Source organism: Giraffa tippelskirchi, chromosome 14, assembly GCF_054371585.1.
Source record: "Giraffa tippelskirchi isolate mGirTip1 chromosome 14, T2T-mGirTip1v1.2.pri, whole genome shotgun sequence".
NCBI classification, from domain to species: domain Eukaryota; kingdom Metazoa; phylum Chordata; class Mammalia; order Artiodactyla; family Giraffidae; genus Giraffa; species Giraffa tippelskirchi.
The window spans coordinates 7,170,189-7,195,534 of record NC_137288.1 but is presented as its reverse complement, the minus strand read 5'-3'; the positions used below and the strand labels follow the sequence as shown (position 1 = coordinate 7,195,534).

Below are 25,346 nucleotides of genomic sequence, written 5' to 3'. Positions count from 1 at the left end.
TCCCGGGTGGGGATCTGAGCAGACACACGTCTCTGACCCTTCTGGGAAGAGAAGTTCGAGCAGGCAGAAGCAGCGGTTCCACTGGCCAGGCCCAGCTTGGAAAACTCCCAGCATGGCTGGCTGACGGTCACTGTCGTTGCAGAGCTTCCCACGTGATGAGGCCGAGGACGGGGACACCCCATCCACCTCCCGGAGGGAGGGGTCGGAGCACCACCCCCCCGCCCGTGAGGCCCAGTGCAGGCTCCAGGTGAGCGTGCCCACGGAGGCATCAGGCCCACCGGGGGAGAAGAGGAGGCGGGGAAGGCCTGCTGCAGAGACACCGCCCAGGATACACCCGCCGGCCCAGTCTGAGGCTGCCACGGAGCTCAGCACACCCGGCTCCGACCCAGAGTCCCGAGAACCCCGGCCTCTGAGGCAGCAGGAGGACCTGGAGCCCAGCACGCCAGAGCACAGTGGTGAGGACGCTGGGGCTGCTGCACGGGAGTGTGTGGGGACGGGGTGCTGAGCTACACAGGGACGAGTCCCCGAAAGCTGCTGCTGGGCCTGCAGCAAGCGCTGGCCTCACACCCCCCGCCCCCCATCTCGCACACGTCAGTCCCAAAAGACATCCGACGCTGGGTATTCTTTGGGAATCTCTTGGAAGCTTTCTGTCCCGGGATACGCACATGCCAAGGCTGGCCTGTGGGCAAACTTTGCTTCTCCCCCAGCTCTAGCACTGACCTCCAACTGGAACCAGGCTCCACTTCCCAGACCTGTCCCTACAGAGGTGGTGGCTCCAGGTGCAGGACCCAGGGATCCACCGAGGGCAGATGGAGAACCGAGACTTGCCCTCGCAGAGACACCAGGCCAGCTGGGTACTGGCCAGCACACCGGGCAGATCGGATCTCCGTGCCTGCAGGACCCCCAGCCCCAGGCACAGATGTCCCACCCCCTCAGCCAGAACCTCCACCTCCACGTGCACCTGTACCTGCTCGGGCTCTGGCAGGAGAACCCGAGGCAGAGGAGGAGTCACCGCCTCGGCAGGGAGAGCCTGCCCTGGCTCCCGCGCAACACCCAGATGCCCACGATGACTCACCCACCCCTGCAGGGAGAACGAGCCCCCGTTCTGGACAGACACCCAGAGCCCTTGCCGGAAACACCACGTCCAGGGGAGCGGTCGGCTCTGCAGCCTCCATCCCTGTCTGCTCACCGTGGACGCCGGCAACTCGGTCTGCCCCCAGGGGACATGGAGTTCCTTTCCCCTGAACTGCTTTGCATTTGGTTTGTTTCCACCTTTCTGGTGATGTTTTCTTTTTTGTATGGTTTCCTGTATTTTTGTTGGTTAAGTTGGGATTCGTAAACTTTTTCATCATTGTTGCAATTTGGGAACACTGTTGTGTAACTCTGGTGATACTGTGTTACCATCACCACTTGGTAGTTTCAGACCCGTTTGATCTTTATGCCCCACCCCCCAACAAAGCCTGGATTCAAGGCAAGCACGCCCTGTTCATCCCTTCCCCCGATCCTGAACACAATTTCATCTTTTCTTTGTGCATTCCTTCCTATATTCTTGGTGTCCCCAATCAATGACTCTCCGTGAAATGACTGAAGCAGTGTTTTTCGGACTCTCCACCTACTGTAAGACTCCATTGGAGAGTTCTCATTTTTATGTCATTTGAACTAGCCTTTGATATCTGAAAGGACGGTGTACGTCCTTTCAAGATACCATGTGCCAAACGAAGCCCTTTTGGCAACTGCCATCATTATCTCCAGGCAGGCATTGCTGTTTGAATGGTGACATCTCAGCCAGAAGGCAGAGGCTGAGCTCGTCTTGTTGCACCAGCTCCCAAAAGAAGCCAAGAAAGGGAGCTGGAACAACAAACCACCCCAACGCCCAGGAAAGCGTTCTTCATGACAGAAGGCTAGAAAATGACCCAACATCCTTGTGGCCCAGAACCCCTCTAGAAAATCACTGTTCCATAAAAAAGAGAAACACATGGGAAGTTCCAAGGAGAGGCAATGCCCATGGCCAGTGTACTTTAGAGGCGGCCTGAGCGCTCCGGGGAAGACACGCACCGACGGAACCCCTTGGGAAACAGCAGGGATTCTCCTCACCGTCGTAAGGGTTTCCTCTGGGGACAACCTGCCCTGGGCACCACATGAGGGAGCAGACCGGCTTCTCTTCCTCTGCCCCCACACCATTCACTCATGAAGGCAGCTCAGGTGTTCTCATGCCCTGCCTGCCTGCCTGCCTGGCTCATCCGTGAGCTGTGACCACCTCCAGGGCAGGACTCCACCTTCTCCTCTCTGTGTACCGTGCATCTGCACACAGTGGGCTTTCAGAACCTTAGACTTGAGCCATTCCCACTCAAGCCAGAACCCTCCCCAGGAAGGAAAACAGCTGTGGAGTCATTTTGGCCCCAGCACTGGTTCCGAAACCCTGGCGGCTCCTACAGCCTCTACGGCGTGAAGAGGGAGGTCCCTTTTGACAGAGCTTTCCGGCTCTCAGATCTAAGCTGTTGTTTCACTGTCAGCTGTGTCTCTTCCGTTGCAGCCAGGTGGGCCACGCTGCTCCAAAGGAGCTCACAAGCTGAGTTTCAAGGGAGGACAGGGATGGCTACAACGTGCTGCAAACTGAGTGAGGGTCCCCACAATCCTCAGCAAAGGTCTGTGGTGTGCAAGTGGGGAGTAGAGGGCCCCCAAGTTCCAAAGGAAGGGAGGTACTCGGGAGCTAAAGCCCTTGGCTGCTGTGGTAGCAGCTGCAGATGGCAGCTCGTCCACAGTGCACTTCGAATGAGGTCATATGAGCGGGACTCTGGAAATGGCTCCGAAATCGAGAGAAAGGGGTCAGGGTATGTGGGAAGCCGGCGGGGGTGGGGGGTGGATGAAGGAAGGTGTCCCTCCTCTCTCCAGTGCAATTTGGTTTGGTGAGTCTCAAAGCTACCAGATGGCACTTCCCAAGTCAGGCCCCCACAGGAATCAGGGTGGGCTGCGTGCCTCGGCCCCTGCCACAGGGACAAGCCACACCAGTGGCCTCCCTGAGCTCCAATGGCCGGATCTGGGGGTTCTGTCTGGGTGCACACCTCCTTGCTGTGGCCAAGTTCCCCCCTTCTCTGAGCACCAGCTTCATCCTCTCGAATGAGGACATCGAATGCTACCTTGGCACGTTACTCTCTTCATCCTGTGAAGACTCATTAGGCTTATCCTACAATTACTAGCTGGCCCGAAGAGATATCTCCTGAATCCAGATTAAGCTGGAGTCTCCCAGGCTCATCTGACATGTCTTCCCTGAAGTCTGCCAAAACCCACACCATTGCATTTCCAGGGACTCCCCTTAGCCAGCTGGGCAGAAAACCCAGCATGCTTCAAACAAGCTGACAGACAAGCGGGAGAGGACTCACGGGCAGAAGGTTTCCCTCAGGTCTCGGGTGGAGCTCTGGGACCACAGCAGCAACGGGCCATCCCAGCCCCTGGGCTCAGCAGCGCCCTCATTCTCAGGCCGGCGGCTCTGCCCTGAGGGGAGAGGGAAGGTCACCAACTGCCGCAGGCGGACCTCACGCCCCTCCCACTGCTGGAGCCTGACCTCCCCCGGCCCCACCCCTTCCCCTACCCCAGCAGGACGACAGCTCGTCTTCCCCTGGCTTCCAACGTCAGGCCCGGCCCTGGGCCCCGATTGGGCACTGCCCCAGCCCGGAGCCAATCACAGTGGCCAGGGAGGTGGAACGCACCGATTGGCCAGGGCCAGGTCATGTGACCATACTCCCCAGGAAACTCAAATATTACCAAGGTTCCCTAAGAAACCAATGAACAAAATTATCCAGTAAAGGCAAACCGTACTTTTTAATGAGGCCAATGTCACAGAAAAAAAAAAAAAAAAAAAAGCTTCACCATGAACTGCTCAAGGAAGCTAGTAAATAAACTTTCAGAAAAGTTTAGTAGTTTTTTTTTTTTTTTTAATAGGGTGACGGAGAGCTATACCTTTCCCGTCTATGTGAATTTAGGTTTAAACTAGATTTCCCTTGGCTGTTATATAAGACAAAAAAACCCACATCACCCCCTTTCACTCACCCCCACCCCCCAAAAGTGTTTTAATGTATTGAATTTTTCTGTCCTCAGTTGTGTCTGATTCACGGCAACCCACGAACTCTACACAGCCAGGCTCTTCCGTCCATGGAATTCAGGGCAATTTTTTCTGTCCCTGTCAATGCCCACCCTGGGTGATCCAAAGGCAAGGGCTCATAAGCCCCTGAGAGACTAACTCCTTTCAGCTGAGCACAGAGCTGGCTCCTCACTGGGATGCCTGTGGCCTGGGGCTCCCAGAGGGGAGAGCAGCACTCGCCCCACCGTGTGGTCACTGCTGGAAGTGCAGGCTGCTCCTCACTCCCCCTTGACAGTGTCCCTGACGGCAGAACAGTGTGAATCGAATCAAGGTGGTAATGCAAACTCCAATGCAACCAAACTCCCCACAAGGTCTCCAAAACCACTCAGGAACAGGGAATTGGAAACTGCAGGGGATGACATGAATGGAGATGGAGACTTGACACCTTACACCGAGTTCACTTCCACTTATCCCTAGACAAACTTTCCGTGAAAACTTGTCACCAATCTAGAAGAACAATGAGCAGAAACCGGACACGTGCTTTGAGTCTTCACACACAAAACTAAAAGGCAGTCCACAAAAAAACCCAGAGAATACAGTGGACTTGGCAAAATCAAAGATATCTACTGTGGGAAAGACCTCATGACAAAAGCAAAAGACAGGTCATACATCGCCAGACGAATGAGTGGAAACACAAAGCTTATCAAGGATGTGTCTCCAAACAGACAAAGAACACCAACACAACAAGCCTGTGAAAACTAGGGAAAGGTCTGAAGGGACACCAGACTGAGGAAGACACACACAGAGGATCCCGGATGATGTCCAGCACTGAGGTCCTGAAGAAACAACAGTCTAGTTGCACCCCCTCAGGCCTGTGTGACCGTGGATGAGGCCTCTGTTTCCCGGTGGCTCTGAGAGATGGACAGGGAGGAAGGGGAAGAGAAGTCACTTGCATTTCTAATACTCACAGCAAAGTCTTCCAATGAGAAGGGAATTATCACCCCCACTGACAATGCCATGCACTGAAGTGATATCCACGAGTCCATCTAACCCAGAAGGGAAGGATGCACCTGTTCTCACAAAACGGCGAGAGATGGAAGAAGGAAGATCAAGCCCACACCAATCACTGGAGAGAGAAGCTGTGCTCAGGGCTTGAAAAATTCCTATTGGTAAAATGATGTCACAGCCCCACAAGGCAATCCACAGCTTCGATGCTATTCCTCCCAAAATGCCAAAGCATTTTCGCACCGAACAAAGAATTGCAAAAGGGGTTACGGAAACAGAAAAGAGCCTAAATTGTCAATACAATCCGACGAAAAGGCCCCGATACGGACATCCAAGGTTGTGTGAAAGGAAATTAGACGACCAAACTAGGATCCTCAGGAGAGTATCGGAGAAGGCAATGGCGACCCACTCCAGTACTCTTGCCTGGAAAATGCCCTGGACGGAGGAGCCTGGTAGGCTGCAGGCCATGGGGTCGCGCAGAGTCTGACACGACTGAAGTGACTTAGCAGCAGCAGCAGCAGCGGCAGGACAGTATGCTATTGGGAATACAGCAACACACACAGATCCAGATCGATGGAATAAAGTTGAGGGTCCAGAAACAAACCCCAGCATCCATCGTCAACTCATCTCTGACACAGAAGGGGAGATTATCCAAATGGGAACAAGAAAGCCTCTTCAATCAATGTCCATGGGAAACCCAGACAGCTACATCTGAAGAACGCTATTGGTTTGGATCTCAGACCACCTCAATATTGGGGAAAAACCTCACCCTAAAGACTGATGTCATGAGATAGCTAGAAAGAAGCGTAGGTCAAAGGCTCCTTAACATCAGAGTCTCCTTGCCATTTGCTGGGCGGAGGTAGAAATGGGTCTCTTCAATTAAGGGAAAGAGGTACACGAAGTACACCAATGGGTTTCCATCCAATGGAACCTCTTCACAACAGAGAAGCTAAGCATTCACAAATGCAAAAGATAGGAAACGGAACACGAGAGACTCCTTCCAAGTGGTGTATCTGAGAAGGGGTTCATATGGAAAGAGACGAAGAATGCACAGCACTCAGATTCCAAGAAACACCACCACCACCCTTGACCCTTCCCCTATGACCAACTCCGACCTGAAGCCTTTCTCTCCCTCTAACCTATCCCTAAAACATAACCCTCATCTAATCATATACATGTGGAATTCCTAGCATCCATCCATTCACACACGAGAGAGAAAGAGGAAGACACAGAGGGAATTGAGAAAGGAAAAGAGAGGGACACAGCCAGAGAGAGACACGGAACCAAAGAGAGGAAAGGAGTCGATGGTCCAGACTTTTCCTCAATCTGTCTCGAAGGTAGAAGCAATGACAGCGCCCATCCACCCCAGAAGGGGGAAAAGGACGGAAGGTTTGCAGAGGAAAAGACAAGAACGCAGGGAGCCATTAGAAGCTCAGCCACCCGCAGAAGCCGAGCTGGGACACTTGAACAGAATCTCAATGGAAACAGGACCAGAAAGTTGGCTACTCTTTTCTACAAGAGAGGGAGACCTTCGAGTCTTCCTTTCTGTCCTCCAGCTTGGATGCGGGGTCTCAAAACAGTCAGGAGGGGGAGTGCCTTTTCCTGGGTACCACGGCACATCCAGGCCTCGTTCTGCCCCATTCTGTGCTATGTCAGCCCTGGATGGAATCTTTCTTTCTGAAGTCTCAGCGCACGAGCTCCACGTGATATCGGCCCCAGGTGGAAAGGCATGGAGCTGCTCGTAGGCCGACAGACCTAGGAAGCAGATGGGAGAATGACCCCCACTCTGCAGATGGAGAGACTGGGGAAACCCTGAGGGGCATATGCTTGTCCAGGGCCACACCACTTATGAGAAGAAGGAGCCTGGTCTGAGAGCAGCAGGGCCCTCGGAGCTCAGGCCCTGGCTGCACCCAGGCCTCCCCAGGGCTGTGGGCTGGGCTGTGTGGGCGTCTCTGTGCCTGCACATGGCCTAAGGGGGGTGGTCGAGCAGTCAGAAACCCAGAGATTCCCTTGGGAAGTTTTGGGGAAGGGACCTCAGCACGAACCCCAGGCGATGATGTCACCTGCCGGCAACAGAACCCAACAGAACCCGCAACCCGGGTATCCAGGCCTCCAGAGCGGAGAGGAGCCCCCAGCCAGATCACTTGCTGCCAGGATGTTCTGCTGTTTGCCCATGCCCAGAGGCCGGGGCCTCAGGAGAGCTCACAGGCAGTGTGCGTGGGCACCCTGTCGACGTTGGCTCAGGACACCCCCGAGAGGCCTCTGGCCGTTTGCCCGGAGAAACAGAAAGGTAACACGGGGAGCCCCAGGCCGGGCCAGGCCACCTCGCCCATGCCACCCGGAAACACCGGGTCCTTTGCCTGTGTGTGTGGATGCGGGTTTCTCGGGGTGTGTCTCCCTCAAGGAAGCCCAGGCGGATGTGGGGTCAGAAGCCTGCGGACAAGTTGTGTCCACACCCCAGGGGAGAGCAGGCTGGGCCCGATGGGGAGTGTGCGGGCAGCGGCGGCCGCCCAGGCTGACCTCACACCCACAGGTGGGTCTCTTTCCTCCCGGGTGGGGATCTGAGCAGACACACGTCTCTGACCCTTCTGGGAAGAGAAGTTCGAGCAGGCAGAAGCAGCGGTTCCACTGGCCAGGCCCAGCTTGGAAAACTCCCAGCATGGCTGGCTGACGGTCACTGTCGTTGCAGAGCTTCCCACGTGATGAGGCCGAGGACGGGGACACCCCATCCACCTCCCGGAGGGAGGGGTCGGAGCACCACCCCCCCGCCCGTGAGGCCCAGTGCAGGCTCCAGGTGAGCGTGCCCACGGAGGCATCAGCCCCACCGGGGGAGAAGAGGAGGCGGGGAAGGCCTGCTGCAGAGACACCGCCTAGGATACACCCGCCGGCCCAGTCTGAGGCTGCCACGGAGCTCAGCACACCCGGCTCCGACCCAGAGTCCCGAGAACCCCGGCCTCTGAGGCAGCAGGAGGACATGGAGCCCAGCACGCCAGAGCACAGAGGTGAGGATGCTGGGGCTGCTGCACGGGAGTGTGTGGGGACGGGGTGCTGAGCTACACAGGGACGAGTCCCCGAAAGCTGCTGCTGGGCCTGCAGCAAGCACTGGCCTCACACCCCCCGCCCCCCGTCTTGCACACTTCAGTCCCAAAAGACATCCGACGCTGGGTATTCTTTGGGAATCTCTTGGAAGCTTTCTGTCCCGGGATACGCACATGCCAAGGCTGGCCTGTGGGCAAACTTTGCTTCTCCCCCAGCTCTAGCACTGACCTCCAACTGGAACCAGGCTCCACTTCCCAGACCTGTCCCTACAGAGGTGGTGGCTCCAGGTGCAGGACCCAGAGATCCACCGAGGGCAGATGGAGAACCGAGACTTGCCCTCGCAGAGACACCAGGCCAGCTGGGTACTGGCCAGCACACCGGGCAGATCGGATCTCCGTGCCTGCAGGACCCCCAGCCCCAGGCACTGATGTCCCACCCCCTCAGCCAGAACCTCCACCTCCACGTGCACCTGTACCTGCTCGGGCTCTGGCAGGAGAACCCGAGGCAGAGGAGGAGTCACCGCCTCGGCAGGGAGAGCCTGCCCTGGCTCCCGCGCAACACCCAGACGCCCACGATGACTCACCCACCCCTGCAGGGAGAACGAGCCCCCGCTCTGGACAGACACCCAGAGCCCTTGCCGGAAACACCACGTCCAGGGGAGCGGTCGGCTCTGCAGCCTCCATCCCTGTCTGCTCACCGTGGACGCCGGCAACTCGGACTGCCCCCAGGGGACATGGAGTTCCTTTCCCCTGAACTGCTTTGCATTTGGTTTGTTTCCACCTTTCTGGTGATGTTTTCTTTTTTGTATGGTTTCCTGTATTTTTGTTGGTTAAGTTGGGATTCGTAAACTTTTTCATCATTGTTGCAATTTGGGAACACTGTTGTGTAACTCTGGTGATACTGTGTTACCATCACCACTTGGTAGTTTCAGACCCGTTTGATCTTTATGCCCCACCCCCCAACAAAGCCTGGATTCAAGGCAAGCACGCCCTGTTCATCCCTTCCCCCGATCCTGAACACAATTTCATCTTTTCTTTGTGCATTCCTTCCTATATTCTTGGTGTCCCCAATCAATGACTCTCCGTGAAATGACTGAAGCAGTGTTTTTCGGACTCTCCACCTACTGTAAGACTCCATTGGAGAGTTCTCATTTTTATGTCATTTGAACTAGCCTTTGATATCTGAAAGGACGGTGTACGTCCTTTCAAGATACCATGTGCCAAACGAAGCCCTTTTGGCCACTGCCATCATTATCTCCAGGCAGGCATTGCTGTTTCAAGGGTGACATCTCAGCCAGAAGGCAGAGGCTGAGCTCGTCTTGTTGCACCAGCTCCCAAAAGAAGCCAAGAAAGGGAGCTGGAACAACAAACCACCCCAACGCCCAGGAAAGCGTTCTTCATGACAGAAGGCTAGAAAATGACCCAACATCCTTGTGGCCCAGAACCCCTCTAGAAAATCACTGTTCCATAAAAAAGAGAAACACATGGGAAGTTCCAAGGAGAGGCAATGCCCATGGCCAGTGTACTTTAGAGACGGCCTGAGCGCTCCGGGGAAGACACGCACCGACGGAACCCCTTGGGAAACAGCAGGGATTCTCCTCACCGTCGTAAGGGTTTCCTCTGGGGACAACCTGCCCTGGGCACCACATGAGGGAGCAGACCGGCTTCTCTTCCTCTGCCCCCACACCATTCACTCATGAAGGCAGCTCAGGTGTTCTCATGCCCTGCCTGCCTGCCTGCCTGGCTCATCCGTGAGCTGTGAGCACCTCCAGGGCAGGACTCCACCTTCTCCTCTCTGTGTACCGTGCATCTGCACACAGTGGGCTTTCAGAACCTTAGAGTTGAGCCATTCCCACTCAAGCCAGAACCCTCCCCAGGAAGGAAAACAGCTGTGGAGTCATTTTGGCCCCAGCACTGGTTCCGAAACCCTGGCGGCTCCTACAGCCTCTACGGCGTGAAGAGGGAGGTCCCTTTTGACAGAGCTTTCCGGCTCTCAGATCTAAGCTGTTGTTTCACTGTCAGCTGTGTCTCTTCCGTTGCAGCCAGGTGGGCCACGCTGCTCCAAAGGAGCTCACAAGCTGAGTTTCAAGGGAGGACAGGGATGGCTACAACGTGCTGCAAACTGAGTGAGGGTCCCCACAATCCTCAGCAAAGGTCTGTGGTGTGCAAGTGGGGAGTAGAGGGCCCCCAAGTTCCAAAGGAAGGGAGGTACTCGGGAGCTAAAGCCCTTGGCCGCTGTGGTAGCAGCTGCAGATGGCAGCTCGTCCACAGTGAACTTCGAATGAGGTCATATGAGCGGGACTCTGGAAATGGCTCCGATATCGAGAGAAAGGGGTCAGGGTATGTGGGAAGCCGGCGGGGGTGGGGGGTGGATGAAGGAAGGTGTCCCTCCTCTCTCCAGTGCAATTTGGTTTGGTGAGTCTCAAAGCTACCAGATGGCACTTCCCAAGTCAGGCCCCCACAGGAATCAGGGTGGGCTGCGTGCCTCGGCCCCTGCCACAGGGACAAGCCACACCAGTGGCCTCCCTGAGCTCCAATGGCCGGATCTGGGGGTTCTGTCTGGGTGCACACCTCCTTGCTGTGGCCAAGTCCCCCCCTTCTCTGAGCACCAGCTTCATCCTCTCGAATGAGGACATCGAATGCTACCTTGGCACGTTACTCTCTTCATCCTGTGAAGACTCATTAGGCTTATCCTACAATTACTAGCTGGCCCGAAGAGATATCTCCTGAATCCAGATTAAGCTGGAGTCTCCCAGGCTCATCTGGCATGTCTTCCCTGAAGTCTGCCAAAACCCACACCATTGCATTTCCAGGGACTCCCCTTAGCCAGCTGGGCAGAAAACCCAGCATGCTTCAAACAAGCTGACAGACAAGCGGGAGAGGACTCACGGGCAGAAGGTTTCCCTCAGGTCTCGGGTGGAGCTCTGGGACCACAGCAGCAACGGGCCATCCCAGCCCCTGGGCTCAGCAGCGCCCTCATTCTCAGGCCGGCGGCTCTGCCCTGAGGGGAGCGGGAAGGTCACCAACTGCCGCAGGCGGACCTCACGCCCCTCCCACTGCTGGAGCCTGACCTCCCCCGGCCCCACCCCTTCCCCTACCCCAGCAGGACGACAGCTCGTCTTCCCCTGGCTTCCAACGTCAGGCCCGGCCCTGGGCCCCGATTGGGCACTGCCCCAGCCCGGAGCCAATCACAGTGGCCAGGGAGGTGGAACGCACCGATTGGCCAGGGCCAGGTCATGTGACCATACTCCCCAGGAAACTCAAATATTACCAAGGTTCCCTAAGAAACCAATGAACAAAATTATCCAGTAAAGGCAAACCGTACTTTTTAATGAGGCCAATGTCACAGAAAAAAAAAAAAAAAACCTTCACCATGAACTGCTCAAGGAAGCTAGTAAATAAACTTTCAGAAAAGTTTAGTAGTTTTTTTTTTTTTTTTTAAATAGGGTGACGGAGAGCTATACCTTTCCCGTCTATGTGAATTTAGGTTTAAACTAGATTTCCCTTGGCTGTTATATAAGACAAAAAAACCCACATCACCCCCTTTCACTCACCCCCACCCCCCAAAAGTGTTTTAATGTATTGAATTTTTCTGTCCTCAGTTGTGTCTGATTCACGGCAACCCACGAACTCTACACAGCCAGGCTCTTCCGTCCATGGAATTCAGGGCAATTTTTTCTGTCCCAGTCAATGCCCACCCTGGGTGATCCAAAGGCAAGGGCTCAGAGGCCCCTGAGAGACTAACTCCTTTCAGCTGAGCACAGAGCTGGCTCCTCACTGGGATGCCTGTGGCCTGGGGCTCCCAGAGGGGAGAGCAGCACTCGCCCCACCGTGTGGTCACTGCTGGAAGTGCAGGCTGCTCCTCACTCCCCCTTGACAGTGTCCCTGACGGCAGAACAGTGTGAATCGAATCAAGGTGGTAATGCAAACTCCAATGCAACCAAACTCCCCACAAGGTCTCCAAAACCACTCAGGAACAGGGAATTGGAAACTGCAGGGGATGACATGAATGGAGATGGAGACTTGACACCTTACACTGAGTTCACTTCCACTTATCCCTAGACAAACTTTCCGTGAAAACTTGTCACCAATCTAGAAGAACAATGAGCAGAAACCGGACACGTGCTTTGAGTCTTCACACACAAAACTAAAAGGCAGTCCACAAAAAAACCCAGAGAATACAGTGGACTTGGCAAAATCAAAGATATCTACTGTGGGAAAGACCTCATGACAAAAGCAAAAGACAGGTCATACATCGCCAGACGAATGAGTGGAAACACAAAGCTTATCAAGGATGTGTCTCCAAACAGACAAAGAACACCAACACAACAAGCCTGTGAAAACTAGGGAAAGGTCTGAAGGGACACCAGACTGAGGAAGACACACACAGAGGATCCCGGATGATGTCCAGCACTGAGGGCCTGAAGAAACAACAGTCTAGTTGCACCCCCTCAGGCCTGTGTGACCGTGGATGAGGCCTCTGTTTCCCGGTGGCTCTGAGAGATGGACAGGGAGGAAGGGGAAGAGAAGTCACTTGCATTTCTAATACTCACAGCAAAGTCTTCCAATGAGAAGGGAATTATCACCCCCACTGACAATGCCATGCACTGAAGTGATATCCACGAGTCCATCTAACCCAGAAGGGAAGGATGCACCTGTTCTCACAAAACGGCGAGAGATGGAAGAAGGAAGATCAAGCCCACACCAATCACTGGAGAGAGAAGCTGTGCTCAGGGCTTGAAAAATTCCTATTGGTAAAATGATGTCACAGCCCCACAAGGCAATCCACAGCTTCGATGCTATTCCTCCCAAAATGCCAATGCATTTTCGCACCGAACAAAGAATTGCAAAAGGGGTTACGGAAACAGAAAAGAGCCTAAATTGTCAATACAATCCGACGAAAAGGCCCCGATACGGACATCCAAGGTTGTGTGAAAGGAAATTAGACGACCAAACTAGGATCCTCAGGAGAGTATCGGAGAAGGCAATGGCGACCCACTCCAGTACTCTTGCCTGGAAAATGCCCTGGACGGAGGAGCCTGGTAGGCTGCAGGCCATGGGGTCGCGCAGAGTCTGACACGACTGAAGTGACTTAGCAGCAGCAGCAGCAGCGGCAGGACAGTATGCTATTGGGAATACAACAACACACACAGATCCAGATCGATGGAATAAAGTTGAGGGTCCAGAAACAAACCCCAGCATCCATCGTCAACTCATCTCTGACACAGAAGGGGAGATTATCCAAATGGGAACAAGAAAGCCTCTTCAATCAATGTCCATGGGAAACCCAGACAGCTACATCTGAAGAACGCTATTGGTTTGGATCTCAGACCACCTCAATATTGGGGAAAAACCTCACCCTAAAGACTGATGTCATGAGATAGCTAGAAAGAAGCGTAGGTCAAAGGCTCCTTAACATCAGAGTCTCCTTGCCATTTGCTGGGCGGAGGTAGAAATGGGTCTCTTCAATTAAGGGAAAGAGGTACACGAAGTACACCAATGGGTTTCCATCCAATGGAACCTCTTCACAACAGAGAAGCTAAGCATTCACAAATGCAAAAGATAGGAAACGGAACACGAGAGACTCCTTCCAAGTGGTGTATCTGAGAAGGGGTTCATATGGAAAGAGACGAAGAATGCACAGCACTCAGATTCCAAGAAACACCACCACCACCCTTGACCCTTCCCCTATGACCAACTCCGACCTGAAGCCTTTCTCTCCCTCTAACCTATCCCTAAAACATAACCCTCATCTAATCATATACATGTGGAATTCCTAGCATCCATCCATTCACACACGAGAGAGAAAGAGGAAGACACAGAGGGAATTGAGAAAGGAAAAGAGAGGGACACAGCCAGAGAGAGACACGGAACCAAAGAGAGGAAAGGAGTCGATGGTCCAGACTTTTCCTCAATCTGTCTCGAAGGTAGAAGCAATGACAGCGCCCATCCACCCCAGAAGGGGGAAAAGGACGGAAGGTTTGCAGAGGAAAAGACAAGAACGCAGGGAGCCATTAGAAGCTCAGCCACCCGCAGAAGCCGAGCTGGGACACTTGAACAGAATCTCAATGGAAACAGGACCAGAAAGTTGGCTACTCTTTTCTACAAGAGAGGGAGACCTTCGAGTCTTCCTTTCTGTCCTCCAGCTTGGATGCGGGGTCTCAAAACAGTCAGGAGGGGGAGTGCCTTTTCCTGGGTACCACGGCACATCCAGGCCTCGTTCTGCCCCATTCTGTGCTATGTCAGCCCTGGATGGAATCTTTCTTTCTGAAGTCTCAGCGCACGAGCTCCACGTGATATCGGCCCCAGGTGGAAAGGCATGGAGCTGCTCGTAGGCCGACAGACCTAGGAAGCAGATGGGAGAATGACCCCCACTCTGCAGATGGAGAGACTGGGGAAACCCTGAGGGGCATATGCTTGTCCAGGGCCACACCACTTATGAGAAGAAGGAGCCTGGTCTGAGAGCAGCAGGGCCCTCGGAGCTCAGGCCCTGGCTGCACCCAGGCCTCCCCAGGGCTGTGGGCTGGGCTGTGTGGGCGTCTCTGTGCCTGCACATGGCCTAAGGGGGGTGGTCGAGCAGTCAGAAACCCAGAGATTCCCTTGGGAAGTTTTGGGGAAGGGACCTCAGCACGAACCCCAGGCGATGATGTCACCTGCCGGCAACAGAACCCAACAGAACCCGCAACCCGGGTATCCAGGCCTCCAGAGCGGAGAGGAGCCCCCAGCCAGATCACTTGCTGCCAGGATGTTCTGCTGTTTGCCCATGCCCAGAGGCCGGGGCCTCAGGAGAGCTCACAGGCAGTGTGCGTGGGCACCCTGTCGACGTTGGCTCAGGACACCCCCGAGAGGCCTCTGGCCGTTTGCCCGGAGAAACAGAAAGGTAACACGGGGAGCCCCAGGCCGGGCCAGGCCACCTCGCCCATGCCACCCGGAAACACCGGGTCCTTTGCCTGTGTGTGTGGATGCGGGTTTCTCGGGGTGTGTCTCCCTCAAGGAAGCCCAGGCGGATGTGGGGTCAGAAGCCTGCGGACAAGTTGTGTCCACACCCCAGGGGAGAGCAGGCTGGGCCCGATGGGGAGTGTGCGGGCAGCGGCGGCCGCCCAGGCTGACCTCACACCCACAGGTGGGTCTCTTTCCTCCCGGGTGGGGATCTGAGCAGACACACGTCTCTGACCCTTCTGGGAAGAGAAGTTCGAGCAGGCAGAAGCAGCGGTTCCACTGGCCAGGCCCAGCTTGGAAAACTCCCAGCATGGCTGGCTGACGGTCACTGTCGTTGCAGAGCTTCCCACGTGATGAGGCCGAGGACGGGGACACCCCATCCACCTCCCGGAGGGAGGGGTCGGAGCACCACCCCCCCGCCCGTGAGGCCCAGTGCAGGCTCCAGGTGAGCGTGCCCACGGAGGCATCAGCCCCACCGGGGGAGAAGAGGAGGCGGGGAAGGCCTGCTGCAGAGACACCGCCTAGGATACACCCGCCGGCCCAGTCTGAGGCTGCCACGGAGCTCAGCACACCCGGCTCCGACCCAGAGTCCCGAGAACCCCGGCCTCTGAGGCAGCAGGAGGACCTGGAGCCCAGCACGCCAGAGCACAGAGGTGAGGACGCTGGGGCTGCTGCACGGGAGTGTGTGGGGACGGGGTGCTGAGCTACACAGGGACGAGTCCCCGAAAGCTGCTGCTGGGCCTGCAGCAAGCACTGGCCTCACACACCCCGCCCCCCGTCTTGCACACTTCAGTCCCAAAAGACATCCGACGCTGGGTATTCTTTGGGAATCTCTTGGAAGCTTTCTGTCCCGGGATACGCACATGCCAAGGCTGGCCTGTGGGCAAACTTTGCTTCTCCCCCAGCTCTAGCACTGACCTCCAACTGGAACCAGGCTCCACTTCCCAGACCTGTCCCTACAGAGGTGGTGGCTCCAGGTGCAGGACCCAGGGATCCACCGAGGGCAGATGGAGAACCGAGACTTGCCCTCGCAGAGACACCAGGCCAGCTGGGTACTGGCCAGCACACTGGGCAGATCGGATCTCCGTGCCTGCAGGACCCCCAGCCCCAGGCACTGATGTCCCACCCCCTCAGCCAGAACCTCCACCTCCACGTGCACCTGTACCTGCTCGGGCTCTGGCAGGACAACCCGAGGCAGAGGAGGAGTCACCGCCTCGGCAGGGAGAGCCTGCCCTGGCTCCCGCGCAACACCCAGACGCCCACGATGACTCACCCACCCCTGCAGGGAGAACGAGCCCCCGCTCTGGACAGACACCCAGAGCCCTTGCCGGAAACACCACGTCCAGGGGAGCGGTCGGCTCTGCAGCCTCCATCCCTGTCTGCTCACCGTGGACGCCGGCAACTCGGTCTGCCCCCAGGGGACATGGAGTTCCTTTCCCCTGAACTGCTTTGCATTTGGTTTGTTTCCACCTTTCTGGTGATGTTTTCTTTTTTGTATGGTTTCCTGTATTTTTGTTGGTTAAGTTGGGATTCGTAAACTTTCTCATCATTGTTGCAATTTGGGAACACTGTTGTGTAACTCTGGTGATACTGTGTTGCCATCACCACTTGGTAGTTTCAGACCCGTTTGATCTTTATGCCCCACCCCCCAACAAAGCCTGGATTCAAGGCAAGCACGCCCTGTTCATCCCTTCCCCCGATCCTGAACACAATTTCATCTTTTCTTCGTGCATTCCTTCCTATATTCTTGGTGTCCCCAATCAATGACTCTCCGTGAAATGACTGAAGCAGTGTTTTTCGGACTCTCCACCTACTGTAAGACTCCATTGGAGAGTTCTCATTTTTATGTCATTTGAACTAGCCTTTGATATTTGAAAGGACGGTGTACGTCCTTTCAAGATACCATGTGCCAAACGAAGCCCTTTTGGCCACTGCCATCATTATCTCCAGGCAGGCATTGCTGTTTCAAGGGTGACATCTCAGCCAGAAGGCAGAGGCTGAGCTCGTCTTGTTGCACCAGCTCCCAAAAGAAGCCAAGAAAGGGAGCTGGAACAACAAACCACCCCAACGCCCAGGAAAGCGTTCTTCATGACAGAAGGCTAGAAAATGACCCAACATCCTTGTGGCCCAGAACCCCTCTAGAAAATCACTGTTCCATAAAAAAGAGAAACACATGGGAAGTTCCAAGGAGAGGCAATGCCCATGGCCAGTGTACTTTAGAGACGGCCTGAGCGCTCCGGGGAAGACACGTACCGACGGAACCCCTTGGGAAACAGCAGGGATTCTCCTCACCGTCGTAAGGGTTTCCTCTGGGGACAACCTGCCCTGGGCACCACATGAGGGAGCAGACCGGCTTCTCTTCCTCTGCCCCCACACCATTCACTCATGAAGGCAGCTCAGGTGTTCTCATGCCCTGCCTGCCTGCCTGCCTGGCTCATCCGTGAGCTGTGACCACCTCCAGGGCAGGACTCCACCTTCTCCTCTCTGTGTACCGTGCATCTGCACACAGTGGGCTTTCAGAACCTTAGACTTGAGCCATTCCCACTCAAGCCAGAACCCTCCCCAGGAAGGAAAACAGCTGTGGAGTCATTTTGGCCCCAGCACTGGTTCCGAAACCCTGGCGGCTCCTACAGCCTCTACGGCGTGAAGAGGGAGGTCCCTTTTGACAGAGCTTTCCGGCTCTCAGATCTAAGCTGTTGTTTCACTGTCAGCTGTGTCTCTTCCGTTGCAGCCAGGTGGGCCACGCTGCTCCAAAGGAGCTCACAAGCTGAGTTTCAAGGGAGGACAGGGATGGCTACAACGTGCTGCAAACTGAGTGAGGGTCCCCACAATCCTCAGCAAAGGTCTGTGGTGTGCAAGTGGGGAGTAGAGGGCCCCCAAGTTCCAAAGGAAGGGAGGTACTCGGGAGCTAAAGCCCTTGGCTGCTGTGGTAGCAGCTGCAGATGGCAGCTCGTCCACAGTGCACTTCGAATGAGGTCATATGAGCGGGACTCTGGAAATGGCTCCGAAATCGGGAGAAAGGGGTCAGGGTATGTGGGAATCCGGCGGGGGTGGGGGGTGGATGAAGGAAGGTGTCCCTCCTCTCTCCAGTGCAATTTGGTTTGGTGAGTCTCAAAGCTACCAGATGGCACTTCCCAAGTCAGGCCCCCACAGGAATCAGGGTGGGCTGCGTGCCTCGGCCCCTGCCACAGGGACAAGCCACACCAGTGGCCTCCCTGAGCTCCAATGGCCGGATCTGGGGGTTCTGTCTGGGTGCACACCTCCTTGCTGTGGCCAAGTTCCCCCCTTCTCTGAGCACCAGCTTCATCCTCTCGAATGAGGACATTGAATGCTACCTTGGCACGTTACTCTCTTCATCCTGTGAAGACTCATTAGGCTTATCCTACAATTACTAGCTGGCCCGAAGAGATATCTCCTGAATCCAGATTAAGCTGGAGTCTCCCAGGCTCATCTGGCATGTCTTCCCTGAAGTCTGCCAAAACCCACACCATTGCATTTCCAGGGACTCCCCTTAGCCAGCTGGGCAGAAAACCCAGCATGCTTCAAACAAGCTGACAGACAAGCGGGAGAGGACTCACGGGCAGAAGGTTTCCCTCAGGTCTCGGGTGGAGCTCTGGGACCACAGCAGCAACGGGCCATCCCAGCCCCTGGGCTCAGCAGCGCCCTCATTCTCAGGCCGGCGGCTCTGCCCTGAGGGGAGCGGGAAGGTCACCAACTGCCGCAGGCGGACCTCACGCCCCTCCCACTGCTGGAGCCTGACCTCCCCCGGCCCCACCCCTTCCCCTACCCCAGCAGGACGACAGCTCGTCTTCCCCTGGCTTCCAACGTCAGGCCCGGCCCTGGGCCCCGATTGGGCACTGCCCCAGCCCAGAGCCAATCACAGTGGCCAGGGAGGTGGAACGCACCGATTGGCCAGGGCCAGGTCATGTGACCATACTCCCCAGGAAACTCAAATATTACCAAGGTTCCCTAAGAAACCAATGAACAAAATTATCCAGTAAAGGCAAACCGTACTTTTTAATGAGGCCAATGTCACAGAAAAAAAAAAAAAAAAAAAAGCTTCACCATGAACTGCTCAAGGAAGCTAGTAAATAAACTTTCAGAAAAGTTTAGTAGTTTTTTTTTTTTTTTTAATAGGGTGACGGAGAGCTATACCTTTCCCGTCTATGTGAATTTAGGTTTAAACTAGATTTCCCTTGGCTGTTATATAAGACAAAAAAACCCACATCACCCCCTTTCACTCACCCCCACCCCCCAAAAGTGTTTTAATGTATTGAATTTTTCTGTCCTCAGTTGTGTCTGATTCACGGCAACCCACGAACTCTACACAGCCAGGCTCTTCCGTCCATGGAATTCAGGGCAATTTTTTCTGTCCCAGTCAATGCCCACCCTGGGTGATCCAAAGGCAAGGGCTCAGAGGCCCCTGAGAGACTAACTCCTTTCAGCTGAGCACAGAGCTGGCTCCTCACTGGGATGCCTGTGGCCTGGGGCTCCCAGAGGGGAGAGCAGCACTCGCCCCACCGTGTGGTCACTGCTGGAAGTGCAGGCTGCTCCTCACTCCCCCTTGACAGTGTCCCTGACGGCAGAACAGTGTGAATCGAATCAAGGTGGTAATGCAAACTCCAATGCAACCAAACTCCCCACAAGGTCTCCAAAACCACTCAGGAACAGGGAATTGGAAACTGCAGGGGATGACATGAATGGAGATGGAGACTTGACACCTTACACCGAGTTCACTTCCACTTATCCCTAGACAAACTTTCCGTGAAAACTTGTCACCAATCTAGAAGAACAATGAGCAGAAACCGGACACGTGCTTTGAGTCTTCACACACAAAACTAAAAGGCAGTCCACAAAAAAACCCAGAGAATACAGTGGACTTGGCAAAATCAAAGATATCTACTGTGGGAAAGACCTCATGACAAAAGCAAAAGACAGGTCATACATCGCCAGACGAATGAGTGGAAACACAAAGCTTATCAAGGATGCGTCTCCAAACAGACAAAGAACACCAACACAACAAGCCTGTGAAAACTAGGGAAAGGTCTGAAGGGACACCAGACTGAGGAAGACACACACAGAGGATCCCGGATGATGTCCAGCACTGAGGGCCTGAAGAAACAACAGTCTAGTTGCACCCCCTCAGGCCTGTGTGACCGTGGATGAGGCCTCTGTTTCCCGGTGGCTCTGAGAGATGGACAGGGAGGAAGGGGAAGAGAAGTCACTTGCATTTCTAATACTCACAGCAAAGTCTTCCAATGAGAAGGGAATTATCACCCCCACTGACAATGCCATGCACTGAAGTGATATCCACGAGTCCATCTAACCCAGAAGGGAAGGATGCACCTGTTCTCACAAAACGGCGAGAGATGGAAGAAGGAAGATCAAGCCCACACCAATCACTGGAGAGAGAAGCTGTGCTCAGGGCTTGAAAAATTCCTATTGGTAAAATGATGTCACAGCCCCACAAGGCAATCCACAGCTTCGATGCTATTCCTCCCAAAATGCCAATGCATTTTCGCACCGAACAAAGAATTGCAAAAGGGGTTACGGAAACAGAAAAGAGCCTAAATTGTCAATACAATCCGACGAAAAGGCCCCGATACGGACATCCAAGGTTGTGTGAAAGGAAATTAGACGACCAAACTAGGATCCTCAGGAGAGTATCGGAGAAGGCAATGGCGACCCACTCCAGTACTCTTGCCTGGAAAATGCCCTGGACGGAGGAGCCTGGTAGGCTGCAGGCCATGGGGTCGCGCAGAGTCTGACACGACTGAAGTGACTTAGCAGCAGCAGCAGCAGCGGCAGGACAGTATGCTATTGGGAATACAACAACACACACAGATCCAGATCGATGGAATAAAGTTGAGGGTCCAGAAACAAACCCCAGCATCCATCGTCAACTCATCTCTGACACAGAAGGGGAGATTATCCAAATGGGAACAAGAAAGCCTCTTCAATCAATGTCCATGGGAAACCCAGACAGCTACATCTGAAGAACGCTATTGGTTTGGATCTCAGACCACCTCAATATTGGGGAAAAACCTCACCCTAAAGACTGATGTCATGAGATAGCTAGAAAGAAGCGTAGGTCAAAGGCTCCTTAACATCAGAGTCTCCTTGCCATTTGCTGGGCGGAGGTAGAAATGGGTCTCTTCAATTAAGGGAAAGAGGTACACGAAGTACACCAATGGGTTTCCATCCAATGGAACCTCTTCACAACAGAGAAGCTAAGCATTCACAAATGCAAAAGATAGGAAACGGAACACGAGAGACTCCTTCCAAGTGGTGTATCTGAGAAGGGGTTCATATGGAAAGAGACGAAGAATGCACAGCACTCAGATTCCAAGAAACACCACCACCACCCTTGACCCTTCCCCTATGACCAACTCCGACCTGAAGCCTTTCTCTCCCTCTAACCTATCCCTAAAACATAACCCTCATCTAATCATATACATGTGGAATTCCTAGCATCCATCCATTCACACACGAGAGAGAAAGAGGAAGACACAGAGGGAATTGAGAAAGGAAAAGAGAGGGACACAGCCAGAGAGAGACACGGAACCAAAGAGAGGAAAGGAGTCGATGGTCCAGACTTTTCCTCAATCTGTCTCGAAGGTAGAAGCAATGACAGCGCCCATCCACCCCAGAAGGGAGAAAAGGACGGAAGGTTTGCAGAGGAAAAGACAAGAACGCAGGGAGCCACTAGAAGCTCAGCCACCCACAGAAGCCGAGCTGGGACACTTGAACAGAATCTCAATGGAAACAGGACCAGAAAGTTGGCTACTCTTTTCTACAAGAGAGGGAGACCTTCGAGTCTTCCTTTCGGTCCTCCAACTTGGATGCGGGGTCTCAAAACAGTCAGGAGGGGGAGTGCCTTTTCCTGGGTACCACGGCACATCCAGGCCTCGTTCTGCCCCATTCTGTGCTATGTCAGCCCTGGATGGAATCTTTCTTTCTGAAGTCTCAGCGCACGAGCTCCACGTGATATCGGCCCCAGGTGGAAAGGCATGGAGCTGCTCGTAGGCCGACAGACCTAGGAAGCAGATGGGAGAATGACCCCCACTCTGCAGATGGAGAGACTGGGGAAACCCTGAGGGGCATATGCTTGTCCAGGGCCACACCACTTATGAGAAGAAGGAGCCTGGTCTGAGAGCAGCAGGGCCCTCGGAGCTCAGGCCCTGGCTGCACCCAGGCCTCCCCAGGGCTGTGGGCTGGGCTGTGTGGGCGTCTCTGTGCCTGCACATGGCCTAAGGGGGGTGGTCGAGCAGTCAGAAACCCAGAGATTCCCTTGGGAAGTTTTGGGGAAGGGACCTCAGCACGAACCCCAGGCGATGATGTCACCTGCCGGCAACAGAACCCAACAGAACCCGCAACCCGGGTATCCAGGCCTCCAGAGCGGAGAGGAGCCCCCAGCCAGATCACTTGCTGCCAGGATGTTCTGCTGTTTGCCCATGCCCAGAGGCCGGGGCCTCAGGAGAGCTCACAGGCAGTGTGCGTGGGCACCCTGTCGACGTTGGCTCAGGACACCCCCGAGAGGCCTCTGGCCGTTTGCCCGGAGAAACAGAAAGGTAACACAGGGAGCCCCAGGCCGGGCCAGGCCACCTCGCCCATGCCACCCGGAAACACCGGGTCCTTTGCCTGTGTGTGTGGATGCGGGTTTCTCGGGGTGTGTCTCCCTCAAGGAAGCCCAGGCGGATGTGGGGTCAGAAGCCTGCGGACAAGTTGTGTCCACACCCCAGGGGAGAGCAGGCTGGGCCCGATGGGGAGTGTGCGGGCAGCGGCGGCCGCCCAGGCTGACCTCACACCCACAGGTGGGTCTCTTTCCTCCCGGGTGGGGATCTGAGCAGACACACGTCTCTGACCCTTCTGGGAAGAGAAGTTCGAGCAGGCAGAAGCAGCGGTTCCACTGGCCAGGCCCAGCTTGGAAAACTCCCAGCATGGCTGGCTGACGGTCACTGTCGTTGCAGAGCTTCCCACGTGATGAGGCCGAGGACGGGGACACCCCATCCACCTCCCGGAGGGAGGGGTCGGAGCACCACCCCCCCGCCCGTGAGGCCCAGTGCAGGCTCCAGGTGAGCGTGCCCACGGAGGCATCAGCCCCACCGGGGGAGAAGAGGAGGCGGGGAAGGCCTGCTGCAGAGACACCGCCTAGGATACACCCGCCGGCCCAGTCTGAGGCTGCCACGGAGCTCAGCACACCCGGCTCCGACCCAGAGTCCCGAGAACCCCGGCCTCTGAGGCAGCAGGAGGACCTGGAGCCCAGCACGCCAGAGCACAGAGGTGAGGACGCTGGGGCTGCTGCACGGGAGTGTGTGGGGACGGGGTGCTGAGCTACACAGGGACGAGTCCCCGAAAGCTGCTGCTGGGCCTGCAGCAAGCACTGGCCTCACACCCCCCGCCCCCCGTCTTGCACACTTCAGTCCCAAAAGACATCCGACGCTGGGTATTCTTTGGGAATCTCTTGGAAGCTTTCTGTCCCGGGATACGCACATGCCAAGGCTGGCCTGTGGGCAAACTTTGCTTCTCCCCCAGCTCTAGCACTGACCTCCAACTGGAACCAGGCTCCACTTCCCAGACCTGTCCCTACAGAGGTGGTGGCTCCAGGTGCAGGACCCAGGGATCCACCGAGGGCAGATGGAGAACCGAGACTTGCCCTCGCAGAGACACCAGGCCAGCTGGGTACTGGCCAGCACACTGGGCAGATCGGATCTCCGTGCCTGCAGGACCCCCAGCCCCAGGCACTGATGTCCCACCCCCTCAGCCAGAACCTCCACCTCCACGTGCACCTGTACCTGCTCGGGCTCTGGCAGGACAACCCGAGGCAGAGGAGGAGTCACCGCCTCGGCAGGGAGAGCCTGCCCTGGCTCCCGCGCAACACCCAGACGCCCACGATGACTCACCCACCCCTGCAGGGAGAACGAGCCCCCGCTCTGGACAGACACCCAGAGCCCTTGCCGGAAACACCACGTCCAGGGGAGCGGTCGGCTCTGCAGCCTCCATCCCTGTCTGCTCACCGTGGACGCCGGCAACTCGGTCTGCCCCCAGGGGACATGGAGTTCCTTTCCCCTGAACTGCTTTGCATTTGGTTTGTTTCCACCTTTCTGGTGATGTTTTCTTTTTTGTATGGTTTCCTGTATTTTTGTTGGTTAAGTTGGGATTCGTAAACTTTCTCATCATTGTTGCAATTTGGGAACACTGTTGTGTAACTCTGGTGATACTGTGTTGCCATCACCACTTGGTAGTTTCAGACCCGTTTGATCTTTATGCCCCACCCCCCAACAAAGCCTGGATTCAAGGCAAGCACGCCCTGTTCATCCCTTCCCCCGATCCTGAACACAATTTCATCTTTTCTTTGTGCATTCCTTCCTATATTCTTGGTGTCCCCAATCAATGACTCTCCGTGAAATGACTGAAGCAGTGTTTTTCGGACTCTCCACCTACTGTAAGACTCCATTGGAGAGTTCTCATTTTTATGTCATTTGAACTAGCCTTTGATATCTGAAAGGACGGTGTACGTCCTTTCAAGATACCATGTGCCAAACGAAGCCCTTTTGGCAACTGCCATCATTATCTCCAGGCAGGCATTGCTGTTTCAAGGGTGACATCTCAGCCAGAAGGCAGAGGCTGAGCTCGTCTTGTTGCACCAGCTCCCAAAAGAAGCCAAGAAAGGGAGCTGGAACAACAAACCACCCCAACGCCCAGGAAAGCGTTCTTCATGACAGAAGGCTAGAAAATGACCCAACATCCTTGTGGCCCAGAACCCCTCTAGAAAATCACTGTTCCATAAAAAAGAGAAACACATGGGAAGTTCCAAGGAGAGGCAATGCCCATGGCCAGTGTACTTTAGAGACGGCCTGAGCGCTCCGGGGAAGACACGCACCGACGGAACCCCTTGGGAAACAGCAGGGATTCTCCTCACCGTCGTAAGGGTTTCCTCTGGGGACAACCTGCCCTGGGCACCACATGAGGGAGCAGACCGGCTTCTCTTCCTCTGCCCCCACACCATTCACTCATGAAGGCAGCTCAGGTGTTCTCATGCCCTGCCTGCCTGCCTGCCTGGCTCATCCGTGAGCTGTGAGCACCTCCAGGGCAGGACTCCACCTTCTCCTCTCTGTGTACCGTGCATCTGCACACAGTGGGCTTTCAGAACCTTAGAGTTGAGCCATTCCCACTCAAGCCAGAACCCTCCCCAGGAAGGAAAACAGCTGTGGAGTCATTTTGGCCCCAGCACTGGTTCCGAAACCCTGGCGGCTCCTACAGCCTCTACGGCGTGAAGAGGGAGG

At 55.3% G+C, this 25,346-nt stretch overlaps 1 protein-coding gene and 1 long non-coding RNA gene across 2 annotated transcripts; one reads left to right on the top strand and one right to left on the bottom strand.

The window, feature by feature from the left end:
* Positions 1-1,285: 1,285 nt before the first annotated feature.
* Positions 1,286-18,861, bottom strand: LOC145534152 (uncharacterized). The gene is made up of 3 exons (XR_014074279.1): positions 18,639-18,861; positions 11,011-11,122; positions 1,286-3,492 (listed from the first exon to the last, which is right to left on the bottom strand). It is a non-coding gene; the product is annotated as an uncharacterized LOC145534152 (long non-coding RNA).
* Positions 14,642-25,128, top strand: LOC145533841 (uncharacterized). The gene is made up of 4 exons (XM_081561182.1): positions 14,642-15,001; positions 19,558-22,631; positions 23,031-23,343; positions 23,596-25,128. Exons 2-4 carry the CDS (start codon positions 22,395-22,397, stop codon positions 24,225-24,227), a joined length of 1,182 nt encoding a protein of 393 aa, XP_081417308.1. The 5' UTR covers positions 14,642-15,001; positions 19,558-22,394; the 3' UTR covers positions 24,228-25,128.
* The last annotated feature ends 218 nt before the right edge of the window (positions 25,129-25,346 follow it).

Coding starts and splice junctions, on each gene's coding strand:
- LOC145533841 (XM_081561182.1), top strand. CDS start 22,395: ATGATGTCACCTGCCGGCAACAGAACCCAACAGAACCCGCAACCCGGG. Junction 22,632..23,030: donor TTGCCCGGAGAAACAGAAAG/GTAACACAGGGA, acceptor CTGTCGTTGCAG/AGCTTCCCACGTGATGAGGC. Junction 23,344..23,595: donor CAGCACGCCAGAGCACAGAG/GTGAGGACGCTG, acceptor CTTCTCCCCCAG/CTCTAGCACTGACCTCCAAC.